At 41.5% G+C, this 25,110-nt stretch overlaps 1 protein-coding gene across 1 annotated transcript in view; it reads left to right on the top strand.

Annotated features, from left to right (window-relative positions):
- Window positions 1–21,744: 21,744 nt before the first annotated feature.
- Window positions 21,745–25,110, top strand: part of CAP2 (cyclase associated actin cytoskeleton regulatory protein 2) — a gene marked incomplete at both ends in the record, with an annotated part of 54,273 nt that continues 50,907 nt past the window's right edge. The window contains one exon of the mRNA XM_082014771.1: window positions 21,745–21,868. Within this exon, the coding sequence (XP_081870897.1) occupies window positions 21,745–21,868 (124 nt within the window). The remainder of the gene's footprint in view (window positions 21,869–25,110) is intronic.

Below are 25,110 nucleotides of genomic sequence, written 5' to 3'. Positions count from 1 at the left end.
CTAGCATCCAAGGATTTTGAAAAAGAGAGACTGCAACTGCTTTTCAAACAAGTATGAACACCAGGCTGAATCTACCGCTGCTGTATAGAAACTGGGTAACCATGCCCTGTGCAGGTGGAGCGTGGGAGGTGAAATCCACCGTTGGTGAATGAGGCTGCCGGGCAAGACCCACACCCACACAGCAGCTGCTACTGCAGCTCTCGTCAATAGCCCCAACATCTGACGAAAACAAGCTTTCTTCAAAGGTGAGCTGATTCAGCTGCACAAAGGTTTAAGGACATTTTTATTGACATTTTTGCTAATTGTTTGCTGAATTACAGCTATCTCCTATCAAATAAAGGTAGCGACTCAGTTAACTTCAGCTGGAACAGGAGTGGACCCCTAAGGACTGCCACCTGCTCTTTCAAATCAATGGCTAAACTTGTGCTCACTTCCATCATTAGGTAACAAACAGACCTTTAAACCTGAGGCTCTCCCTCCAACAAACCTAGACTAAAATCTTTATTAATAAGCTTTATAAATACCACAAGATACACGGCTTTGAAACAATGCTATACAAGCTGCAATGCCTGAGTCTTGTCTTACACTGAGAAAATGAGTTGGAGCTGCTTACAACAAAGATTTGGAGATACCCCAGCTCAGCAGCTGGGCAGTTGAGGCAGATGACCTACAGATCAGAGGGACAAGATGGAGCCGAACCTCACTGGAATGCTGAAAGGTCTCTCACTAATCTGACATGTACATCAAATGTATAACAGTAACCTAATGAAAGACCTTACAAGTGCTTGTGGGCCATAGATTCTATGAAGTTTTTTTCTGGTTTCTTTCCTTTGCATCTAGAATATTTATGGTTTAACCTAATAGGATATATAGGAACTTGGATTAAAAGCTCTTTCATCAACTATTTGCTTGTTTCACAAATATTATAAATTACATTGTATTTACTGTTGAATTTATATTGTACTCCAAGCATTTCTGTTTTCCTTCAAATCCTACATATATTGTCAGCCATATTAGCTCAAGGCTAACTATCAAATCTTCATCATATTTCTCTCTTATGTTCCTTTTTTCATACTCTGTGATAAGTCAGTTGCATTAGTGGAAATCTGTATACCACCAATAGTGTTGTTTCAGAGGTACTAATATAACTGAATCAGAATCTAAACTGAAGTTCTTATTTATTCCAAGCTTTATATATTTTTAATGTTCATGGTCTAATTCATAAATCAGCCTTAGAGTGCTTTTTCCTTTCTTTTCCTTTATGAAGATAGAAGAATGGCACATATGATGGGGGATTAAAAGAGAACTCCAAGATGAATTATTCAGGAGAGCAAACAATATTCTTTTCTAAAGAAAATGATAGCTTTTAGAAATACAATGCAGTATGAACAAAGCCTGTGTAAATACAGGAAAGCAAGAAAATAAGAATGAAATAAACAACTGGTTTTGAAATAAAAAGATTATTTCTGATACCTAAATCATTAGCCTACATTTATTCAAATGAAACATTAATCCAGAAATGTCAGGTGAAGTGCTGACCCTGTTAGTCAGTAACAAAACACTCACTGACTTGAGGGGAACAAGGATTCCACCCCATCGGTGTGAAATATTTATAGTACCTTCTAATCCATTTTAGGCATTAAATTTAAATATGTTTTGTTCCTTTTTTTTGCTTCTTTTTAGAAAAAAAAACCTTTTTAGAAAAAAAAAACCAGGAAGACAGGAAGATAATCTGGCTACTTGGACTAGATGATCATTGTAGGTCCCTTCCAACTGAAGTCTATTCTATTCTATTCTATTCCCATACTTGCCTTGATTTATCCTAAAACCTGTTTTAGTTTTATACTAACAAAGATATTCTAAAAGAACAAACCCTTCTCTACTCAACAGAGGAAACCCTTCTGCCACAGCTGTATGGGAAAAACATGTACTGAGAAGGATAGATTTCAGAATCTGGTCTTAAAAATCTCTCAGAATATTGCAAAATAAAATGATACCACTCCATTTGCCATGGAGAGCACGAAAGGTAGAGCAAAATGACTGTGCTAGGCTCTGTGCTGCTGTGCCTGCTCAGCTGCTTATACCTAATCTAGGTCATCATAATTTGTAAAATAGTAATTTAAACTGACAAAACTGTGTATTAATATAAGCAATGTACTGTACCTAGGGATCCTTGCCAGCAGTCTCATTTTGCAGGAGGATATAAAACTGAGATATCCTCACTCTTCAAGTCCTCAGTTGAGGGAGAGGTTGAAAGAGCAGAAGAAAATTCACGCCGCTGTTGTCCCTGTCATTCCAGTTCTGTATTGGAAAAGCACAAATCACCTCAGTACCTTTCAAGAACTAAGTAAAAGATTTCAAAGACTCACATTCAAAACTCATGGTCTTTCCCCCTCTGTTCTATATTAGGATAGTAACTGTATTTACAGAAGGTATCTGTCAAAAGTTAAATGGGTCCTTATAGGATGAGCCCAAGCATGGTGAATATGGCAAGGTAAAGGTCTTTATTTTCTGCCTGAATGAATTGATCTAACAGGGACTGAGTGCTTGTCTCACTTTCCCCTCACCCATCCAGCACAAAAGAGCTTGGAGATGGAGAAAAGCAGCACTGGCAGAAGGGGGTAGCAAATGTCACCCAGTAGCTAATTCACTGTTATGAAAGAACAGAGGAATTCTGTCTCTAAGGGTTTGGTTTGACTGACTTGGCCTGCAATGACTGCAGTTGGGGTTATGCTACTTATGAACAACTGTCTGAATAAGGGCACAGTCTAGTTAAGTGCTTGTAACAACATCAAATATCTAACTGTCAGAACACACATTGGTTACCTGTCCACATTGCTGTTTGACTATATCCTACAAAGTATACCCTCTGTAAAAAATTATGTCACCAAGTTATCAATTCATGTGATTTTACCACAAATTTCACACAATTTGGTGTTCTCCTTAAAGCACCATTTCCTAGAATTGAGTCATTGTGTAATTATTTCAAACAAAAATAAAGTTTCTAGCCCAACGGGTTGTATAGTAAACCTTGAATTCATTACTTGATTATCATAGAACCATAGAACTATTAAGGTTGGAAAAGACCTCTAAGATCATGAAGTCCAACTATCAACCCACCACCACCACACCCACTAAACCATGTCCTGAAGTGCCATGTCTACACATTTTTTGAACACTTCCAGTGATGGTGCCCACCTCCCTGGGCAGCCTGTTCCAATGCCTAACCACTCGTTTAGTAAAGAAATTTTTTCCTTATATCCAGTCTAAACCTCCCCTCGCGCAACTTGAGGCCATTTCCTCTCATCCTATTGCTTTATTCCCCAACATCTCAGAAACAGCAACAAAAAGAACCTCAAATATCTCCAGCTTTTTAGGAAAAAAAAAAAGTATTTTCTGTGTGTCTGGATTTTTCAGTACTTCTGCTGCACCAACTGTCTGGGCTTTCCCATGCAACAAGAACATCAATCTCAGGGAATCATGAGTAAGTCATCCCAGTAAAAAGTTTAGAGCTGGCTCTATGTTTTCTATTTCTAGGGGCTGAAACAGAATTTGCAACCTGGATTTACTGGCAAAAAATTAAGCCATGGCAGAACCTCCTCATCAATAAGCAGAAATGGCTCTTACTGAACACTAAACAAGGGATTTTAACCACTGGCACAATAGTACATGAAGAGGACTGATGCATTTAACTGATGATGTAGACACAGCAAGTCTTGAAAAGCTCTTATCATGACATTGATGTCATCGTACACATGGTGATGAAAAAAGCAGGAGACAACAAGGAAAAGAATGGCATCAAGTGTGAGAAAACTGCAGCCGCCAGAAAACACAGATTAAAACACCACATTCTCATGCCTGATCCATTTGCACATTCTGAAAGTGGCTGGAGCTCCTAAGGATGCTGGGACAGTTTGAATGAGTCAAAGAAGCTGTGGCATGAAGAAGACCACAAAACATTTTTATTTCAGCAATATTTGGGTACGCTTGCATTTTCCTCAGACACATCTGGATTACAAAGCACTGACAATGACAAGGTCAAGAGCACAGACACTTAATCAGCTGCAATTATCGTACTAAGATGCTTCACAGCTCACCTCTGGGGCTGGAATGGTGGCCCAGCATCATGGCAAAGCTGTCCTGAAACTCTGTCAAAGCAGCACTGTATATTCAGCTACTAAGCTGGAAGCAGTACCTCAGTTCGTTTAGTCGTACTGATGCATAACCAGAGGACACTGCCAGTCTCTTAAAGGATCCCCTGCAGCCTAGATTTAAAGAAAGGTGAAAACAGAACTAAGCAGCTCAAACAGAATTGCTAACGATTCTGCAACAGCAAAACTAACACTGACCAATGATTAAGACTTTGTTGTTCCTTGTGACTACTGCTTCTTAGATTTCATAGATAGCAAAAGAGTACTTCAAGGTGACATGGTAACACTACACTCACACACTTGAAAATTTTGCTTTCCTTCCTCTCTCAGTTAAATCATCCTCACTAAAAGTTCCTTGCAAATTTCTGCCCGTAATTAAATGAAAAACATGAAACATCACTTGAAATCCATATCAAAACCAGTACTGTATAAAAGAGGATTTTAGAAAAAATGGAACACAAGCCTGTATCTCATGATAGTAAGTAGACAGGGCAATGTAAATACTTAGCAGAACTGAGGCCCAAGCCTACAATATTCTCTGAGTAGCTTTCCCAAAAGAACAGCTCCACAGAACTGAATTAAACCGCAAAACTACCATTAGTAAAAGTAGTCACAAAGATTAGTATTTGGGAGATCAGGGCATTTTCCCCTTGGATTCAGCAAAGCCCTTAAACATATACTGAATTATAAACAAGTGAGTAATTCCATCCCTATGTGACAACCTGCTTAAATACAACTGGAATGCCTAAGTGCTCTGCTACACGGCGATGCCATTACTCACATACTTAATGATAAGCACATGCTTATTATTTAACTTTTTATGTTGCCATGCCTAAAGAGAAGCATACAACTAATTAATGTACAATTATGAAATAAGAGTCCACACCTCCAGAGCTTACTGCACAAAGACAAGAGAATACAGAGAAGACATAAAAAAGCAGTAGAGTGACAACTGTGAAACTAAATGTAATTGGAATCTGCCTTAATCATATTTTACAGGTGATCAGACTGAATGATGACAGGTTCAGCCTTATTTCACACTAGTTTGAAAGAAGAGAAATAGTCCACTTCTTTGGCAGAATCTTCCCTTTTTTTCCTGCATGTTTTGACACTTGATCTGTACAAGATACCCACAAAGTGCTCTTCACAGATCCATTTAGTTAATTAGCTATATGCTGTTTTTCAAATTCTGCAGACTAAACAGCAGATTTGGTAAGAAAAAGGCATCTTAACATGTCTCAAATGCACTCTGATATTATTAAAGCAGATCTTGCAAGACACGCTACCAAGATTTTCACATGATATTCCAATTTATTTTCACATCAGTAAGTGCTTGTGTAATTTTAATTCATATTAATATTTTCTGCATTGCCCCACCAAAGACAGACGTCATTACATCAAGGAAATGAGTGACAATATTTGTGGTTTTCTCCAAATTCATCTATGAAACATTTAGATGCAAATTATATTAATAGAGAAATTTTACAAACATAGAATCATAGAATCTTTGGGTTGGAAGAGACCTTTAAAGGTCACCTAGTCCAACACCCCTGCAATGAGCAGGGACATCTTCAGTTAGATCAGGGTGCTCAGAGCCCAGTACAACCTGGCCTGGAACGTTTCCAGGGATGGGGCATCTACCACCTCGCTGGGCAACCTGTGCCAGTGTTTCACCACCCTCATTGTGAAAAATTTCTTCCTTAGATCTAATCTCAATCTACCCTCTTTTAGTTTAAAGCCATTACCCCTTGTCCTAACACAACAGGCCCTGCTAAAAAGTCTGTCCCCATATTTCTTACAAGCCTCCTTTAATATATTGAAAGGCCACAATAAGGTCTCCCCAGACCCTTCTCTTCTCCAGGCTGAACAATGCCAACTCTCTCAGCCTGTCCTCATAGGAGAGGGGTTCCACCCCTCTGAGCATTTTTGTGGCCCTCCTCTGGACCCACTCCAACAGGTCCATGTCTTTCCTGTGCTGAGGGCTCCAGAGCTGGATGCAGGACTGCAGGTGGGGTCTCACCAGAGCAGAGCAGAGGGGCAGAAACATCTCCCTCGACCTGCTGGCCACGCTGCTTTGGATGCAGCCCAGGATACAGTTGGCCTTCTGGGCTACAAGCACACATTGCTGGCTCACGTCCAGCTTTTCATCCACCGGTACCTCCAAGTCCTTCTCAGCAGGGCTGCTCTCGATCCCTTCATCCTTCAGCCTGTATTGATATCGGGGCTTGCCCCCACCCAGGTGCAGGACCTTTGCCTTATTGAACACGGGCCCATTCCTTGAGCTTGTCCAGCTCCCTCTGGATGGCATCCCGTCCCTCAGGCGTGTCAACTGCACCACTCAGCTTGGTGTCATCTGCAAACCTGCTGAGGGTGCACTCAATCCCACCATCTATGTCACTGATGAAGATAATAAAGAGTACTGGTCCCAGTATGGACCCCTGAGGGACACCGCTCATCACGGATCTCCATCTGGATATTGAGCTGTTGACCACTACCCTCTGGATGCGACCATCCAACCAATTCCTCATCCACCCAGCAGTCCACCCATCAAATCCATATCTCTCCAATTTAGAGAAAAGGATGTTGTGGAGGACCGTGTCAAAGGCCTTACACAAGTCCAGATAGACAACATTGGTAGTTCTTCCCTTGTCCACTGATGTGATCACTCCATCATAGAAGGCCATTAGGTTGGTCAGGCAGGACTTGCCCTTGGTGAAGCCATGCTGGCTGTCTCAAATCATCTCCCTGTCCTCCATGTGCCTTAGCATAGCTTCTAGAAGGATCTGTTCCATGATATTTCCAGGCACTGAGGTGAAGCTGATGGGTCAGCAGTTCCCAGGATCCTCCTTGCTGCCTTTTTTAAAAGTGGGTGCAATGTTTCCCTTTTTCCAGTCCCCAGGGACTTCACCTGACTGTCAGGACTTTTCAAGTATCATGGAGAGTGGCTTGGCAACTCCATCAGCCAATTCCCTCAGGACTCTGGGATGCATCTCATCAGGTCCCATAGCCTTGTGCATATACATTGAAAGTCCATTTTCAACAAATACCAGGAAGGTAAGCGTTAACATTTTCAACAGTTTCCTTCTGTGAAAAAAACATATATGCAAATAGAAGATGCACCAGAGTATTTTCTTCTAAGTAGGTTACAATGCTGTCATTCTATAGAGATTTTGATAGTCTATCTCTACAGCCTCTGACATGTACTTTGGGATCCCCGCACAACTTTAGAAAATACATTCTTCTATAAAAGGGAATAAAACATGTCAGCCTTGGCACAGATCGTCTGTAGCAGCAAAGTCAAAAAGTAAAATGAAAAAAAATCATAAAGTTATATTAAATGCCATACACTACACTCCACGAGCTACTACATTTTAATTGGGTAACTTCCTGCAAGAGGGCTATTACTGCATTTCTTGTATAAGGAGTGCTTCTCATAATTTCGGGAGAACTATAGCATAAATTAGGATTCTAAGAGTTTTTTGAATGTTTTGATCCTGAAGTTGGTGACCCTGTCCCCACTAAAAAGAAGTAGACAAATGAAAACCTTTAACTTTTAATGTTGTCATTACTGGCATCAATGTACTTTCTAGACTTTTGTGTAGAACTAGGCCAATATATGAATGCATCGTTAGACTGAGGGGAAAGTACTCAAACACAAATTCTGATCTTCCAGTCATTCCTTGCTCAGTGTTTCACTTGATGCCAATGCCAAGCATTTTCAAAACATTTTTTATTGCTGTCCAAACCTTTTTCCTTGATGGGATGAAACAATAGCATGTCATCTAGTCAGTATTTTTGCACGTACAATATTTGGCAAAGTCCACAATTTGCACATCTCTCATTCCCTTCTTCTCTTTAGGGGGGCTGTTGCTCGGCCTGAGTTAATAACTACAAAATTACTTGAAGAACTGCCTTTTAAGATTACCTTTATTTATATAAAAACTGCAAGGTGCTCTTCTCTAATGTTTTCAGGTGCTACATCTTACATCTTTTCTTGCCACTGGGTTTCCTCTGTTTTAGAGGTCACTTTACAATTACTGAATCTCCCTTTTTTCCCTTCTTACTAAATTTATTACTTCTTATTGTTCCCTTTACCTTAATCATAGCCAAAAGGCTAGTTTGCCAGCATTCTCCTGGGGAAGCAAAAAAAGAACTTCTTTGTTTTGTGAAGAAAGCACTAGAAGTCGAGAGCGAAGGTGTGTTATAGGGAACTTGTATTAGACATGTAGGGCATCTGACAGTTTGGCAGCCTCAGAAGACATTCCATGGAAAGGAAATGCCCAACAGTTTTTCCCTCTTTTTTCCATGTGCCTATGATGTAAAAGGATGATGTGGAGTTCTTGACTGTGCTCTTCCAGCAAGAGCTTGTAAAACTGTTCATAAGTTAACTACATGACATCTTTCTCAATTTAAATTGACATTCCAAAGAAATTCAAGTGCATTTATCATCATAAACCCACTTTATCATGCTGACAGTGCATAGGTGTTGGGATTTTTTTCTCTCTGTACGGAAAATGAACCTTGAGCTTTAATTTAAATGTAGCAGTTTCACAGTTTCTTAATCCTTTGGGGTTTTCTTTACAGAAAGAGATCTTCTGGGCTTATTTCTTGCTTATCTTAAGCAATTTCTGTGTTCTGTGCATTTTTTCAATCGGGTCTTCAATTCCATACTACCATTTTCCTTTTTGGAAGGTCCAGCAAGACGCTCTGCTATAAAACCTGTGCTCTTCTGTTGATTTCATCTGGCTGTTTATACATGTCAAGGAGAAGAGTTCTTCTCACTGTGTACAGGAAGCTGCGGCACTGAATTTTTGCGATTTCCGATGCCAATTATTTTGCCTGCACTAGTAAGGTTGGATCCCAGACTGATCCTTGTGGTCAGCTTGCTTTTGCTTAATGCTGTCTTTAGTCATGTGAGGTCTGTGAGCTGCTGTTAACTATGACATCCTTGTTAAAATATGACTTTCCTCAGCCCCCATTTAACTGCTGCACTATTAAAACAAATTCTTGTATTCCATATTTTATAGCGTTGCTGTCAAACCATCAGAAATGAAACACCAAGTCTTCTAAAATAAGCTATATATTTGATAGCGAAAAGTGCTACTGATTTTCGCACAACCACATGGTTGGCTTGAAAAACTTACGTGGTCTGTTTTATAATCCCTAACTAATGAATTATTTTTCCATTCAAGAGCAAACTGTTCCTTTAAAGGCTGTGAATTCATGGTCTACTCCCAAGACTTCTGTGCAGAAGGCCAGCTCATTTGATACTTGCTGGTGAAGATTTCAGGTGGGTGATCAGATGCCTCTTGGGACCACGTGGTGACGAGCACCACGTAAGTACAAAACGTGCGTGTTCCCATTTGGCTAGGGGTACGGACTGGCGTGAAGCCCAAACGAGGCCTAGGCACGAGGGTTAGCCTGCTGGGAGAAGTCCTGATTTCATGGCCGTACTGAATGGAGGCAGTAACCCCGCTGCGGGCCCAGCTATCGCAGCGCTCAGGCTAGTACAGTTTCGTCCGGCTCGGAGTAGACAATGAACGACCTTGCTGTACATGAGGCTCCCCTCGGCCTCCCCTGCCACGTGAGGGGTCTGAGGTTTCCACACCGGCCCTGCTCTCCTTTCCCAGTGTGGGCCAGGCCCGCGAGGCATGGGGTGCTCGATTCCCACTCACCCGAGCTCTGCCCGATGGGCAAACGGGGCCGCCACGCCTGTGGCCGTGGGTGCCCCTACCCTGGATGCCTGTGCTCTCCCCTGCTCCTCAGCGATGCTCCACCACTGCCATTTCCTCCCGGGCTCTGAGCCGCCACACCGCCGCTGAGAGACACCTCTCCCTCTCTCTCCATTTTCACACTCCACCCACTTTTTGCTTTCTTTCTCCATCTCTGCCACCGTCTCTCTCTCTTTCTGGACTTGTCTTTATTTGGCACTCCCGGAAGCCGCTGGGCATTTCTCTCCCTGCCAGCCCGGGCAGCTGATGTGACTGACTGACACCGGCTCCCGCGGAGGAGGTAGGAGAAGGAGAAGGAGGAGGAGGAGGAGAAGGAGGAGGAGGAGGAGGGAGAGCAGCGACGAGGCGAGGAGAGGGAGGGGGGAGCGAGTGGCCGGCCACGGATTTTCATTGCAGAGAGGAGGGGGAAAAAAAAGGCTACACGGGTCATCAAAACAGGTAACTCAAGAGCAGGCAGTGGCGGGAGGGGCGGGATGCGGGGAGCGGCCCGACCCCCCCCCCGGGGGCCCCGGGCAGGCTGGGGCGGGCCCGGGGCGGCCCGGGCCGCGGGTGCGCTCCCGCCGGCGGGGGCGCGGAGGGGCCCGGGCCCGGCCGCGGCGGAGGCGGCAGCGGACATCTTGGGGAGGGAGTGGGGTGGTGCTGAGGGGACGTTTTCGGGCTGGGGCCGGGGGCTGCCGGGCGGCGGCGTGCTTCGTTGAGCGGGTAGTGCCCCGGGCGCTATCTGGGTCAGGGCCCCGCGGGCGCGGCCGTGCTGCTGGCCCGGGCTGCGGCCCGCCCCTCAGCTTCCCCTCCTGCCACCTGCGCCGGCCTGCGCACGCCAAAGCCTCCCGCTCCCCTCGGCAAAGAGCCGCGGGGAGGAGGTAACCGGAGAGGGGGGAAAAAAACCTAATGAAATACCCCAGCAGATGAAGGATCCTCTTTGGGGCTGAACCCGCGCCTCCTCCGCCCAGCCTGCCGTCAGCGCCGGCGGCAGCCGCGGGTGACTGCCCGGGGGAGCTTTCGGCTGCTCCGCAGCCCCCACCCCGGCTCCCGGCAGCCCAGCTGTCCGACAGGTTATTAAAAATGCCCTCCGCTTGTTGATGCAGACCTGCCTCTGTCAAGCGATGCCAGTCTTGAACTCCCTTAATCGCGTGAGGTGATCTAGTTTTGAGGGAGGCAGCTGTGGTGCGGCGGGGAGCGGGGCTCCCCCTCCGCCGGGAGCCCGAGGGGTGTGCGGGGCGGGGGTGACCCCGCAGCCTGCAGGTTTCGCTCGGAGTAAAGGCTTAAACAGCAGCTTAGTGTGAGACATCTGGAGTCAGAATATATACCGTTCTATGAAAAAGGTGTAAGGGACTCTGCAAATAGAAGACGCCGTTCAGAGGCGGCAGGAGGAAGGCAGAAATGAAGAACCGTGAAGCCGAGATGCTGCGTTTTGCAGTAACTTGACAGCTGAAAGGAGTGCTTCCCCCAGCACGAAGCCGAGGAGAACTTGTGACCCCACCTAAAAATGCGAAATCTGCCCTTTCCTTCGGGATTGCTTATCGATCTGTATCTTATTTTATGCATTACAGGATCAACAGTGAAGATTTTTTTAATCAAGTAAAATTCAGATTTCTTAATGCGTAGGGGCAGTCTTAAAAACAAAGACCATCTGGGGAAGAAAGCTTGCTTTATATGCATTACCTAAATGTGGTGTTTTTCTAATGGTGGCAAATGTTTTCAGAAAAACAAAACCCTACATGGAGGCCAAGTCCATCAGGAAATAGTTGGAAGGAGTCTGTTTAGCAGCGGGACAGGGTGGGATCAATACTGCAAATTTTTATTAATTTATTTCTAAGCTAGGCAGAAGTGGCAATGGTTCATGGACTACTGTGCTTCATTGTTCTGTGAAACTGTAGTCAGGAAGCTAGTCCTACTTCAGAAATGTAGCTTTAAACATTATTTAGACTAGCGAAGTACTAGATAGAGTGAGACAAAACTCAATAAGGTACTCTCAGAGCTGGCCTTTTAAGGCATTACTGCAAGTTGGATATCCTAATTTTATTCAGATTTTATTCTAGCATTTCATTTTAATTGCTTATCATGCAAATGATAATAAACCTTTTTTCTGATTCTTTACATTTTCAACACAAGGATTTCATAACACTGATTCTATTTTGAGCAAGTTTGCACAAGAACAAAGGCAAGCCACCTTCTGTAGCAAAGCAAGGCATATACAACACTATGGCTCTTTTAGGTGTTGGGCATAACAAAAATGCTAGTCTTCAGAATATTCTTATGATTCATCTGCGTCTTCCCCCTCAAACGAATGGTGCTCGGATGTGGAAGGTGGACAGGCACAACTCCAAAGGTAATGAATAAAACACGTTTTCTCAATTAAATAAAAATGAAGAGGATGTGCATTATTTACTATTACAGTAGAACCAACACATGACATGTTTTCATAATTCTTTGTCAGCTATGGCACTCAGTTCAGTGGAGAAAAGGGCTTCTTGATATACCATAAGGAGCAAGGGTACTAAGATGACATATATTAACTCCCCCCATTATTTTTTCTAATCCCAGTGTATAATTTTTATTAACCATTTAAAATACATTGGAGTACCTAAGTTGAGGCGGGGGGGAAGAATTAAAATTCACCCAGGACTAAAATTCATGGGAATCTGAATTAGCAGGTATTGGAAAACAAGCAGAGTGCAGCAAGGAGGGCTGGAAACCAGATGAATTGTATTCAGCTCCCAGCCTTGATATCATTGACTTGTGACATTACCTGGAGCAAGTCAGGTAGTCTTTCCATGTTTCAATCTGTGGCCTGCCAGTGACAATAACATTGCAATAGGTTTGAACTTTAGAGAGAGAAAAGGTGAACTGCCAAATACATTAAAGAAATGCTCTTTGTGGTTCTGCATGAGTTTTAACATCATGTGCAACAGCAGCAAACTCAATAGTTGCAGTTGCTGCCTACTAGAACATCTGACTACATGAAAGAGAACATTCTTTACTTAATCGTGCTTATTGGGGCAAAACCAAAGAAACAACTATGGTAAATCAGGTACAAATTACTGCAGTTACTCAGACAGCTGTTTTATTATGAAATGGTTAAAAGATTTGGCTTGATAAAGCACCCCTAATATATATAAATAATTTTAATTCCTTTCTTTAAAATTTTAAGTGCATCTTTTGCAATAGGGGGAGCAATTGGGCACTAGTCATTTTCCTGAGGTACAGAGTCAGCTCCAGTTGCTCACATATTTTTGAAAAATGAGTAATTTTGGCAGATATGGTTTGCTGACTCTTCAGATAAAAATGCTTTGAACTCTAAAGGCTCAGCTATTCTTTGAGAATGTCACTGCTAGAACTATACCAGGATATCAGCACCTTTACTAAGCCGTGTACATTGAAATGACAAAAGCAGATATCAGCACAGCTGCACCTATGGAAGAGATTATGCTGATTCAGCCAGTTCAGCAAGGGGATGGGTTTTGGGGTTTCTTAAAATTCTGTGATCTTTGTCACCATGTTAGCAAGACTTTATGGCATAGACATAGCCTTAGTCCATATACATACTGGCTACTGTTGTCTTCCTTTCACCTGTGTATGTAAGGTATTCTGACTATATCAAATTTCAGGGACTTTTTGTTGCTAAAAAAGGTCCCACTGAGACTACTTTCCTGAGTATATGCTAATGGAAATTGCTCTGTCTGACCCACAATTTTTCAGAGAATAGCAGGCTAAAGAAATTTCTTGTAATATCAAAAATAGCGGTAGTAGTATGCTGGGAATCAAAGGCTTAATGCTTTTGTAGCATGTATTAAAAAAACAGGTAAATGCTCAAGTACATAATTGAATAATGTCATATTTTTCCAGGAAGACATGCTCAGATCCTGTGCATTAAAGTTATCTTTTGTATTAGTTTAAATACTTCATTAATTGCTTTTTGGAAGGAATGCAAAGAATGATTTACATTTCCATGTGTAATCATCATTGTTTAGGGAGAAGAAACAGCAGAATCATTCACCTAATAGCTCTGGGTCCTCTAAAGCAACCGTCATAGAAAAGGCTAACTTTGCAAGCATCTAGGATGGGTCTGGTTTGATCTTTCTGGGCTTCACGACACCTCACACTGAAACAGAGGAGGGATAAATAGCTGAATGTCTCAGATCTTGTAAGTGAGCAAGGTTGCATGTATTATCATTAAAACTCAGGATGTCTAAGTAGTAACCAGGTCATAGCAGGAAATAGAAAGGTCTTTTCTAGTAGCAGGTGGCCCATTTCATCCTGAATCAGAAGCAATGGCACAACCCATTGCAATGCTAGCAGTGCTGCAGAATTCAGTGGGCTGAATTTTAGAATGGGAGATGGGTGAAGGCCTTGAGTTTTTGCGATCAATAAAGATCACAAATGAGCTGCAGAGCAAAGGGAGTACTCAAATGGCAAAAAGTTTGCTTCAGCCCCCCTGGCTGCTGCCATGCTGGAAGAAGAGCCACAGGCTGCAGGCTGAGCAGGGCAGCCACGATGAGCCTGAGACCATCAGACACAGAGATCATAATTGCAGCAGGATGTTCTGGTAAGAGCAAGAACACTAGATAACTTGGCTGAAATCAAGCCCAACTATTTAGGCTTTGGTGTAGTATGGATATGCATGAGAAGTAGAAATGTTGTGAAAGGCCACCGTCACAGCAAACAAAACCATTACTAACCTTGGTACTGAATAACGCTACAGTCTTGTCTTTTCTGCAGAAGTCATTTCAAAGCTTGTGTTTTTAGAGCTTGCAAAACTATCTGTTTAGTGTTAACTTTTCCCCCTTTGCTTTTCTCCTTTCACATCCCTGAAGTGAAACACTCCATAAAGGTTTGTACTTTGTGGAGTTTACCCTTTCGGACAGTGCAAATTCAATTTGGTTGGGACCATCGCATAAAGAACCTTACTGTTCAGTTTTTATGAACTAACTGAAGCACTTGAATAAAATCAATGCCTGCATGCGGTATTTTCTTGGTTCAGCAAGGCAGCCTACTTACATACAGTAATTGGACTTGTGACAGGTAATTAAATGGCTTGTAAGGCCTTTAGGATGCTTGATTACATGAAAAGCACCACACTAATACATAGTAAATGAGGTGGCTAAGAACATTGTGTTTCTGTTGATTGGAGAGATCCTAAAACTCATGCACTTCACTGGAGGGACAGAAGAAAATAAAACCAAGACAAAGGACTATGAGCAGTGGCGACATAAAAAGGGAGCATAAAAAGAATAGGAGAATGTACTTAGAAACTGGGTTGCCTTGGTTATTTTAAGTCAATCATGCTTACACAGACTGTCAAGTCTTGACTGCTTCAGTATATCATTAAATAATGAACCTGTTCTTTGTGATCACAAAATTGATAAGACAGTCAAAATTATTCAGCAAGGGATAGGAGTTCTTCACAGAACTTACATATAATTAGACAGTGAACTGATACTCCAGGAGATACTAAGCACATACATGAACACATGACATATTTTAAACAATTCATGTTCAATTATCAGAGGCCTAACCACAGACCACACCATTATTACATTGACTTGTAGACACACAGCTTGACGTATGCAGTTGCTCACCCATAATTATGGGACTAAACAGGGATGTCATAAGAAATCTAAAATGCATCAACAGTCTTAGGGGTACTTGTCAAAATAGACATTGTTTTACAAAGCAGTTTGTGGGGTTAAATCACAACAGTAATGTTTTTTAAATAGTGGGATACAAAAATGCCTCCATTCCTTTCCTGCATGTTTGTGCAGACAGCAGCCTGCTTGCTGGGAGAGGGAGAGAAGCAGAGGAAGAGCCAGAATGCAAACAGGAAAGTATACTTTGTGGTGCCAACAGCATAAAGCCAGACAAAGGAAAAAAACTGAGGTTAAATGGAAGAGGTGCAACATGAACCTGCTTTTTCCTGTTCTTCACAAAAATATTTTTTGCTTATAAACAATAACCCATTAAAAACAGCATGCCAAAAGAGAGAAGTCCACAGACAAGATAACGTAGGTAGCACGCTCTTATGCACAGCAACAGAGGACTCATTTGTAGCATATTGGTGGTTTTAACACACACGCTGAGCTATAGACAGAAATATTTTGTGATAAGTATATTATAGCTAGCCAAGACTTCAAACCAGCTCATCAGTCAAAATGGCACACTCATCCACGAAAAGCAGAAGTCACACAGACATTTTGGTCTTTTTGCTATTCTAACTGTAACACTTGTCCATTAAAAAAAAAACAACAACCAAACAAAAACCCAAAAAGTTTTCAAAATTCTAATACTGTTAGATATACAAGACTATATCTTTCACTAGGATAAAAGAGGATATTTTTTGTCTATAAAAGAACATTGCTTCCAAAGGAGTTTGTAGCAGATAGAGGGGTAAAACAAGAAAAAAAGGTCACCAAAGGCTCTGATTTGAACCCTGAATCATTCTCCTCACACAGGGCTTTACTGAGAGGTCTTCTGGTTTAATCCAATTTGACATCAGTTTGACAAGACTCTGTTTACATTCCTCCCATACAGCTAATGGGAAACAAAACACAAACCATAGAAGGCAATGTTTCTGTCTGTCTACCAACATACCCCTTCTTCTAACAAATACTCCCTCACTTTTCATTCTCCACCCAAAATCTTTTATAGTAATAACCCAAATAGCTTCAGGGGCTCTTCATTAGCCACTCAGCCAGTACCAGGCTGCTTCTGAGCTCTGTCTGGGAATGAGCAACCCCCCGAAGTACCAAGCCTGTGGGTTTTCATTGTCTGGACCAGAATGGGGTGCAGCAGGAATTTGGGTCTGATGCCAAAGGTGGCAAAAAGGCTTCTCGCTAAACACAGCTTTACTGAATGGCAGTGTAGGAAGGCTAGCCATTTCAGGCTCAAGCTGACTGGGTTTTTTTCAGAAATGAAGTAGCATAAGATGCTCTTGTAACTTGGGGGAATGTTCAGGAACGCGTACGCATTTCCCCTCCCTTGATATAGGTTGATACGTATCGTACAGAAGAACTCTTGGAAGACACAGTACTTTGGATCTGTAAAACGTTCATAACTGGCTCTCTGATGGGACCAGCTGGCAATCTAGGTTTTTGTGTACTTTATTTTGTATCTCAGTAGCCATTTATTAAAAGACTAAAGAGGTTAAAAGATTATTAAAAGATTAAAGAGAAAACACACGTGCGGGCTACCATACTTTCAATAAGATTGTGATTTTCCAAGCAGTGTAGGAATGTTAGATACAATTAAAATGCCTCATTGCTGCCTGTAGTCTGTTTTAGGCAATTGCCCTTTTTTGGCATAGAGAGGAAAAGCAAAATCAGACCTGTAGCATTGCAGATGATGAGCATGAGTGAGGCCTGGTTTAATTTTTCAGATGCAAAGTGGATTTGGAAGGATGTGTACTTAGGGGGAAAAAATCAAATAAATGAACAAGTTTTTTTCTTCTAAATTAAAAGAGTGCTAGGAAGTGAAACAAACTGTGGAACTTTATACTATCTCTTGCTGATGTTTGTCAGAATAATATCATACTTTACAGGGTGGTACCATTCCTGTGTTCAAAACTGATGTTTTTTCATGCTTGATAAGTCATCAAATGTTTATTTTTTCTCCTTATGCTACTCTACTGCTTTTCTCTGTGGCTCGTTACAGTTTGTTTCTTCTGGAGATAGAGCAATACAGTCCTCTGTTGTAAGCCACATACAGTGATAAGAGTATGTTTGGGATGAGTATGTCAGGGAATTTTAGTCTACAGACAAGTTTTTTTTCCCTTGATGATAGATAAATGATGCTTTGAGACAGCTGTCAAATTGGGGAGAAAAGCAGTGATATGCTCCCGAGGCCTGTCTATAAAAAGATACCTGCTTTTTGGTCTTCAGCATGCCTTGTTCTACCTGGTTTTGGCTTCGTTTCTTTTGGGGAAGAAACAACAGATGGTAGTATTACCACATGCCTTTAGCAGTCTGCAAAAAGATATCACTAACAGTAAACGAGGCAGATCTGTGGATCCTCCCTTTTATTTTTTGTGCGCAGGAGACAGTTAACAATGTCAGCATTTAAGTGATTGTCAGTAGATGTGGGTTAACACCTTTCCTGGCTCTTCGTTGACCTTATTTTCGATGAAGGACAGTGTACTTCACCAAGAGAGCACCTGAATACAGGATTACATGGGAGTTGAAGCACTGTTGTTTTTAACTCCTTATAGGTGGTCAGCATCAACTCCAGGAAAAAATATATAATTAGCCCTGATAATCCACTTCAAGATCAAAGTTTCAATTAAAATCCTAGTAGAGGTGAGATAGAGAATCTGTCTTGATGTAAAAATGTGCTTTATGGGAGTAGAAGCATCCCATAGACGTATTTACATTCTCTTTACTTTTCATTAGCATGCAAAGATTTTATTTGGCACTGTACGTAGACCAGTATTATTATTTATTTATGATATTTATAATATGATGCTATATCGCACAGACAGTATCTTCACAGAGTCAAGCGATACTGTTTGTGTTCTGACTCCTTTTGAGCTGTGGCTTTGCGGTGTTGGTGTGACCACAGAGAGTGCAGTGGGGAATGATAAGTAATCAGACGAACAGCTGAATATAGGCCAAGAAAATGCTGAAGGTTGTCATAACATGAGCCAAATATGTGAATCCCTAAATATAGGCAAAGATGTCAATGTTTAGATTGAGAACGGATGAAGAGAGTTGTCCTACTATTGCTCAGTGGAGTCTTCACTTCAGAACAGTAACATTAATTCCAGTCTGGTTTGTAAAATAGATACCCAGTCAACTGATGGTAAAGCGAAGTGTAAATGTAAGGTTATTATATGTACAACTGATTTGCTCTTGTAGTGTTATATACAGTAATGGCAAAAGTATACTTGCACTTTATTTGTACGTGACAGGGATACCTGTCTGTATGCTTACGTGTATGCATATATATAAGCATAGATACAAATACCATGTAGTCATGAATATACAAGTACACAGATAAAAGGTAGGTTCAGTGTAAACATAATGATCAAGGAGTTAAGCGTAACGTTCCTTATAAAAACAATGAAAACCTGGCATCCCTAATTTTGTGGTAAAAAGGGTTCCCACTTTTGTCTAAAAAGACTATAACAGTATATTATTCTGTGATTGCCTTGCTGATGATGGCTGCTTTTGGAAGAATAATATTGTAGCTCTCCAGCTAATGGGACTAGAACAAAGCTGTGAAGACTGTAGTGAGCGAAAGTCTATGTTTGCAGGTGGAGAGTGTTGCATAAAAACGTCCACAGGGTTATTGAGTTGGGTTATTCCCTTGACCTTTTGACACTGTAATCCTTAGCATATCCACACCAAGAATCCACGTATGCATCTTACAGAGGGCAGTTTGTTGGGTAGAACATTACAAGTCTAATACACCGCTGTACATTTGTGAGATTCCTCAGACCTCCAAGTGTGTGCAAACACATTGGGTTTGTAGTCAAACAGTTGGGTCCTTCCACAGGCAAAATCAGGCTGAAGAGGCCAAAAAGTAACAGGTCTTCTGAATATATTTATATGTGTCATCAAGGAAAGTTTTAAGGCAGGTGAAAAAAACCAACCCTACCAGACTGTATCTTCAAATAAAGACAAACAGGAACTATACTGGAAATATACTTCAGAATATTGGTGAAATAAGTTTACTGCTAGTATGCTAACAGCCTAGCTTTAGACTGGTTTAAAACGTAACTTTTAAAATAGACAGCATTTTAGGCTTTTATGTAGCAGGGTAAAATGTGAAAAGAATATGTCCGTGGTATTTTTGAGGATTAACAGTGCTTTGTTTTAGGAAAAGGTGTAATATTCTCACAAAAGTTTGCACATTTCAGAAGCTCTCCTGATACCTTCATCTCATTCCTGCCAAGATACTTGTAAACTTACAAAAAGTTAACGTGTTTTTTTTTTTTAAATTCATTGGTTTTTCAAACAGAATAGTGTGCATTTTCAGTAAAAGCAAAGAGAGCCCCTCTGAATTTTGACAGTGTTTATATGCACACTGTCTAATGATATCCTCTTTCAGGGGTTTGCTTTTTTATTTAATGTAAATAGGAAAAAACCATAAACTCCAGACAAAACTTTCTCATGAGAATGGTTCTCCTGAGGGTTTCTCACTGTAAAATCTTCTCCTTCACTTTTAGGTCAAACACAAACCTCGTTATATTTATAGGGTAAAGTCTGAAGGTCCCACCTTGTTTGACAGGCTGCATGACTCAGCACAAGAGCTCTGCATGTGTTTCTACAGTCCTAGTAGCTAATCTTCTCTCACATTTAAATTTTAAAAATTAAAATACTATTATTATTTTTATTCATAAGAATTATTCATACTAATTTGTAAATCAAACCCCTTCTTTTCATGTTGCTTTACTTTTTAATTATGACATTTAGGCATTCTCCCCTGGGTACGGAGACACTGAAGCAGCACTGTTTGTTTTGGTTGCGTAGTATTGCAGTTTATTGGAATCTACTATTACACTTTAGTATCTCTGAAATACTAGCACTTTTAGCAGGATGTTCATTAGGAACTAATACATTTACACAGATATTCCAGGTATGCCTAATCTTTCTAGCCTACAAGCCATACAGCAATCAGTGTCTTGTGGCAGAGTGCACGGGGTAGGGACCCCAGAGAGCCACCGACTACCTGCTTTCCTCAGCTGGGGATGCGAGTCCCCCCGTTGCCCCTGCTTCTGCACACCCCAGTCCTGGGCAGAGGGTGTAGCCCCAGCGTGGGAGCTGAGCTGGAACTGTGCATCCGGATCACGTTAATCAAGTGCGATAGATGACACGCGCACACTCACGCCCCCCTGACTGTATGTCACTTAGCGGGATGAAACACTTGCAACCTTACGTGAGGAACCTGTACATTAAACTCGTTATAGTAAATGATGGGGGATTTAAACCTCGCTTTGTCTTTGCTTACATAACCATTTCTCAGCCTGTAGTGTATATAGCACTGTGTTCCCTGAGACGTTGGCCAGTATTCAAAAATGTCAGTGCCCACACTTCCTCACATGTAAGAAAGCAGATAATCACATTGAAAATAAGTAATGTGTGAGTTATTTCTATTTAATTTTAAATCAAAAGCACTGTAGCAGTACTGCACAAGCAGGCCTCTGGATTTTTTCTTTTCTTTCCAAAGGTTAGTTAGTGTTTGATGTAAAAAGCTTGGGAAACACTGATTCACATCAGGTACTTTTGTAAGAAAAAAATTAAGTGATGGGAAATCATATGAGAAGAACAAACAGAAGACCTTCCTGGCTTCTTGTGTAGTCTTTAGTAAAGTGTCTGAGTCTTACTACAAAGCATAAAAGACTGAGGCAAATTTCAGAATGTACCTTTTCAAAAATCAGGAGGTATAAATGTAAAGTCTAGCTTTCACTCAAGTATTAATTGAGTCTGTATTTTTGCCTTTGTAAATAGCTGATGCAAATCATTGTAGGCATAAGTTTTTACCAATTACATTTATAAGTATTTCAGTCATCTCAATGTCTGACTGGGAGCACAGACATATATTTGTCATAAATTGTCAACATATAGACTGTCGAAAGCTACTCTACCAGTGGTTTGAATCTGCTGTTTACAATGAAAAACCAGGGCTGAGTACTGATCATATTCCCTGTTGACAAAGCAGCAAGTTACCATATGTCAGCTGCTTCACTGCAACTGCTTATATGCCAGAAAGACAATATTTAAAAAATACATGAGTTTTACCATAAAAGCTGATAAAAGATAAAGCCACAAGATGAACAGAACTGTAACATGAAATAAAGCATGGTAGCATGAAGTAAAGCATACTCAGAGGGGTCTAACGCTGTTTCTATCCTTAATGATTTTTTCAGAATGGCAGAGACTCATGGTTTGATGGAGAGACTGGAGAAAGCAGTGACTCGACTTGAATCATTATTTTCAGATTCACACAGATCTGGTGGAGTGGAGTGTGATGCCATCAATGGAGTCAATGGAAGTAAGTCTGGTTTTCTGAAGTACCATGTCTCTGTTATTAAAAAATTGCAAGTAGAGCACGTGTTTGTCTTCTAAGAGGGAGTGCAATCCCACCCCTTATGAATTCCTTGTCAAAAGAAAGTAGTATTTTAAAAAATGAATTTAGAAATGTCATGTGACAGGCTTAGTGTCGTGTAACAAGCTTAGCTTATGCATAATTCTAAATTAATGTAGCCTAGAAAATTCAAGATTTGACTAGTCTGTTAAATATACTGTCCATATTTCAAGATTTACCACTCTTTCCATGTTAGCATTTATATTGTGGTAGATAACTCACCAGATGAAAATGTCTGCTTGAGCCGAATTAGCAGAAGAAATGAGACATCCCCAAAATTTACAGCACAAATATTCCTAAAGAAGTTAGCAATATAAACACTGAGTTTATTTGCCAGCTCTCTGAATTTCACACTGCCAACCTACTTCATTTAATTGTTTAATATCCTTAATCAAATACGAGTTTGTTCATAAGCATTTGCTCACTAAGGGCTGCCACACATACATGGCCACCTTGTGTTATCTCTAGAGCTCTCCCTTCTCAAGTGAACCTCCAGAGCACTACTGGAGGAGTGCTCTCCCCTACACTGGTGGAGAATACACCAAACAAGTCTATCTTCATTTAGTCACATCATATCACCAAATCCTATTTTTTCACTCCTTAATCTTTTTTGTTGTTGCTGAAGTTTACGGGGTAGATAACGTTATAAATGTGGCAGTTAGTTAGCATGCTGATTGAATAGAGGTGCCCTTTCTCAGAGCTTGGTTTTTTTCACTCAGAACCCCAACAGATATCCATTTATTAGCTTCATCTTCTTTGCTTTCTGTATCCCTTGTCCCTTTCCTGCGTTCTCCAGGGAAGAGCACGTCCCAGCATGGCCTCAGTTGCTGTACAGAAGCTGCAGAACAAGCAGAAAGTTGCAGGCAGCTTCCTTACTGATGCAGAAGCAAGTCAGTGTACGTCAGCTGCTTTATTGTCCCTGTACGCCGGCCCTTACCCAAAGACACATGTGAGGGACCTTCCCCACAGTCATGTGTGCCGTGGGTCTACACGCTGGCAGCTGCTGGGGAGCAGCTGCCCAAAAGCAGCGTGTTTCTGCGGCAGGGAGGGAGTGTCTTCCAGCAGGCATCCACAGCAGGCGCGTCAGCCAGTCACCGTAAGCTTCGGTAATAACGTGCGTATAGTCCAGAGAAAACCTAGACAGCAAGTAAGCCGTAGGAAAGTCATGGAGGAACACGATCCGTGTACAAACTGACAAATCAATCAATCACCACCGCATTTTTAAAAAATATGGGATTCAGTTCTCTAATGAACCCATTTAGGTTAACCTCTAGATTAATCCGGAGCTCAGTATTGCAGAATCAGGGCTGCTTTCAGAAGAGGAGGTGAACTCGCCATGTGAGGTACTCCCGTGAAAACTGCTATACCCTTGGCCTAACCTGAGAGGTCAATCAGGCGAAAAGATGCACCCCCCAGGGAAGCAGAGCCTTAAAACCCCAGCAGATCCCCAGAAGAAACCAACTGACAAACCTTGTGGGAGTGAGATTGTAAAACACACCCACTGGGAGACTGCAGTAAGAAGCTGAGATGAGCGGCACCACGGGGCGCTTGCCAGCCTGCACCGCCTCTCCAGGCAGAGCTGCCTCACGTGGGGACTCGGGAATTAGCTTTTGCTGGTGCAGTTAGGAAAGACTCTACCAGTTCTTCAGTTTGGGCGACTTATACGCATGTAAGTGCCACAAACATCATTCTGTATGTCTGTGTTTCTGTGCTTCTGCAGAGGTTCACTAATCTCCACAGCAACTGCCGAGTTGACAGTCTTGAGAGAACAGGTCTCTCTTTCTTCTTTAAAACTGACACTCAGCCAGAGTGTGATCTTTTTAAGTCTCTAGTGGAAATGGAGATACATTGCTTGCTTCTACCATGACCCCCTCCCCTAAAAGACCACCCCATCATTAGAATTACTATGAAAAATAACCTTGACTTTTCAATTAATACTTTTTCAGAAACAACAAAATAATGAGGAGGATGGGAGAACTCTGCTGTTTTCCTAAATGGCATTACAACAGCAGGATTGCAAACAAGTCATTCAATTGCTCTGCACGGCCCACAGCAAATTCTCGTAAATGCTCCTGGGAGTTAGCTGTATTGAATAGTAAAAAATAGCATAGTTGCTTTCTAGTTTTGCATAGGACAATTGCCATTTGGTGAACCGCTATTTAAAACTCTGCTCTAAAGTAAAAGGTTAAATGATTCTCTTGGAGACATACACAGATTTTTACAAAGAACATAAACAGACTTTGGAAAGCATCTCCATGACTAAAACCTTTTGTACACTAAGTCATTTGAGGGGTTTACACACAAACACTTAATATGGAAGAAAGCCCAGAAATTCCTCAGAATTGAAGGTGAGTGACACCAAGAAAACAAAAGGAGCGTTGAAATCCCCCCTAGCTGACTAACTACATTTTTTTTTCCACACAGGCCATTGCAAACACCCATTGCCAGAGCCTTTCTTTTTTCTGTCAAGGAGCCAGATGACTCTTGTGGAATAAAGAGGGCTTTCAAGATTATGAATTTGGACACAATTGTCATATAGTGCCAAAAGGTTAAAGCAAACTCTCTGGGGAAGGCCTAGTACCTCTTCAGAGCAACCTTCAGGCTTCATTAATGAGGGAGAGAGGCTGGGAAGAATTTTAACCTTGGTCTCTCAGATCCTAGAGAATGCCATAAATTCACATGTGCATCACTCATGCTGGACCTGGCTAAGGTTCTGGGGCATAGACAAGACATGAGGATATGTCAGAGAGTAAAGGGAGGGCTGGAAAGCATCCAAGGAAACATTACTTTTGCTGTCTTAAAAGGTACCACATAGAGCCATTTAGAAGCTAGGTGCGTAAGAGAGAGTCTCATCTGCATTTTCTGATGTCCACTTATCAGGAAACTCCTCTGTATACCATATAGAAAATAGCATTTTATTCCTCTGTTAGAATGTATAGCATGTATATAGTCAATGGGATGTGCCATCTAGAAGACTTCTTTGAGCTTTCTTTATCCAGTGACGGTTTTGCAAGGTCAGACAACAAAATAAGGATATTACAAAGCCACATCTCGCTGCATAAATCCACTGTCAACAGATGCTAAAGACTATCTTACTAGAAATTGAATCTTTTGCTATTAAAAGCCACCAAACAATACAAAGATCTTCA

This window comes from Phaethon aethereus, assembly GCF_964289735.1.
Source record: "Phaethon aethereus genome assembly, chromosome: 2".
Classification (NCBI taxonomy): Eukaryota; Metazoa; Chordata; class Aves; order Phaethontiformes; family Phaethontidae; genus Phaethon; species Phaethon aethereus.
This window is presented reverse-complemented; position numbering and strand designations above follow the sequence as displayed.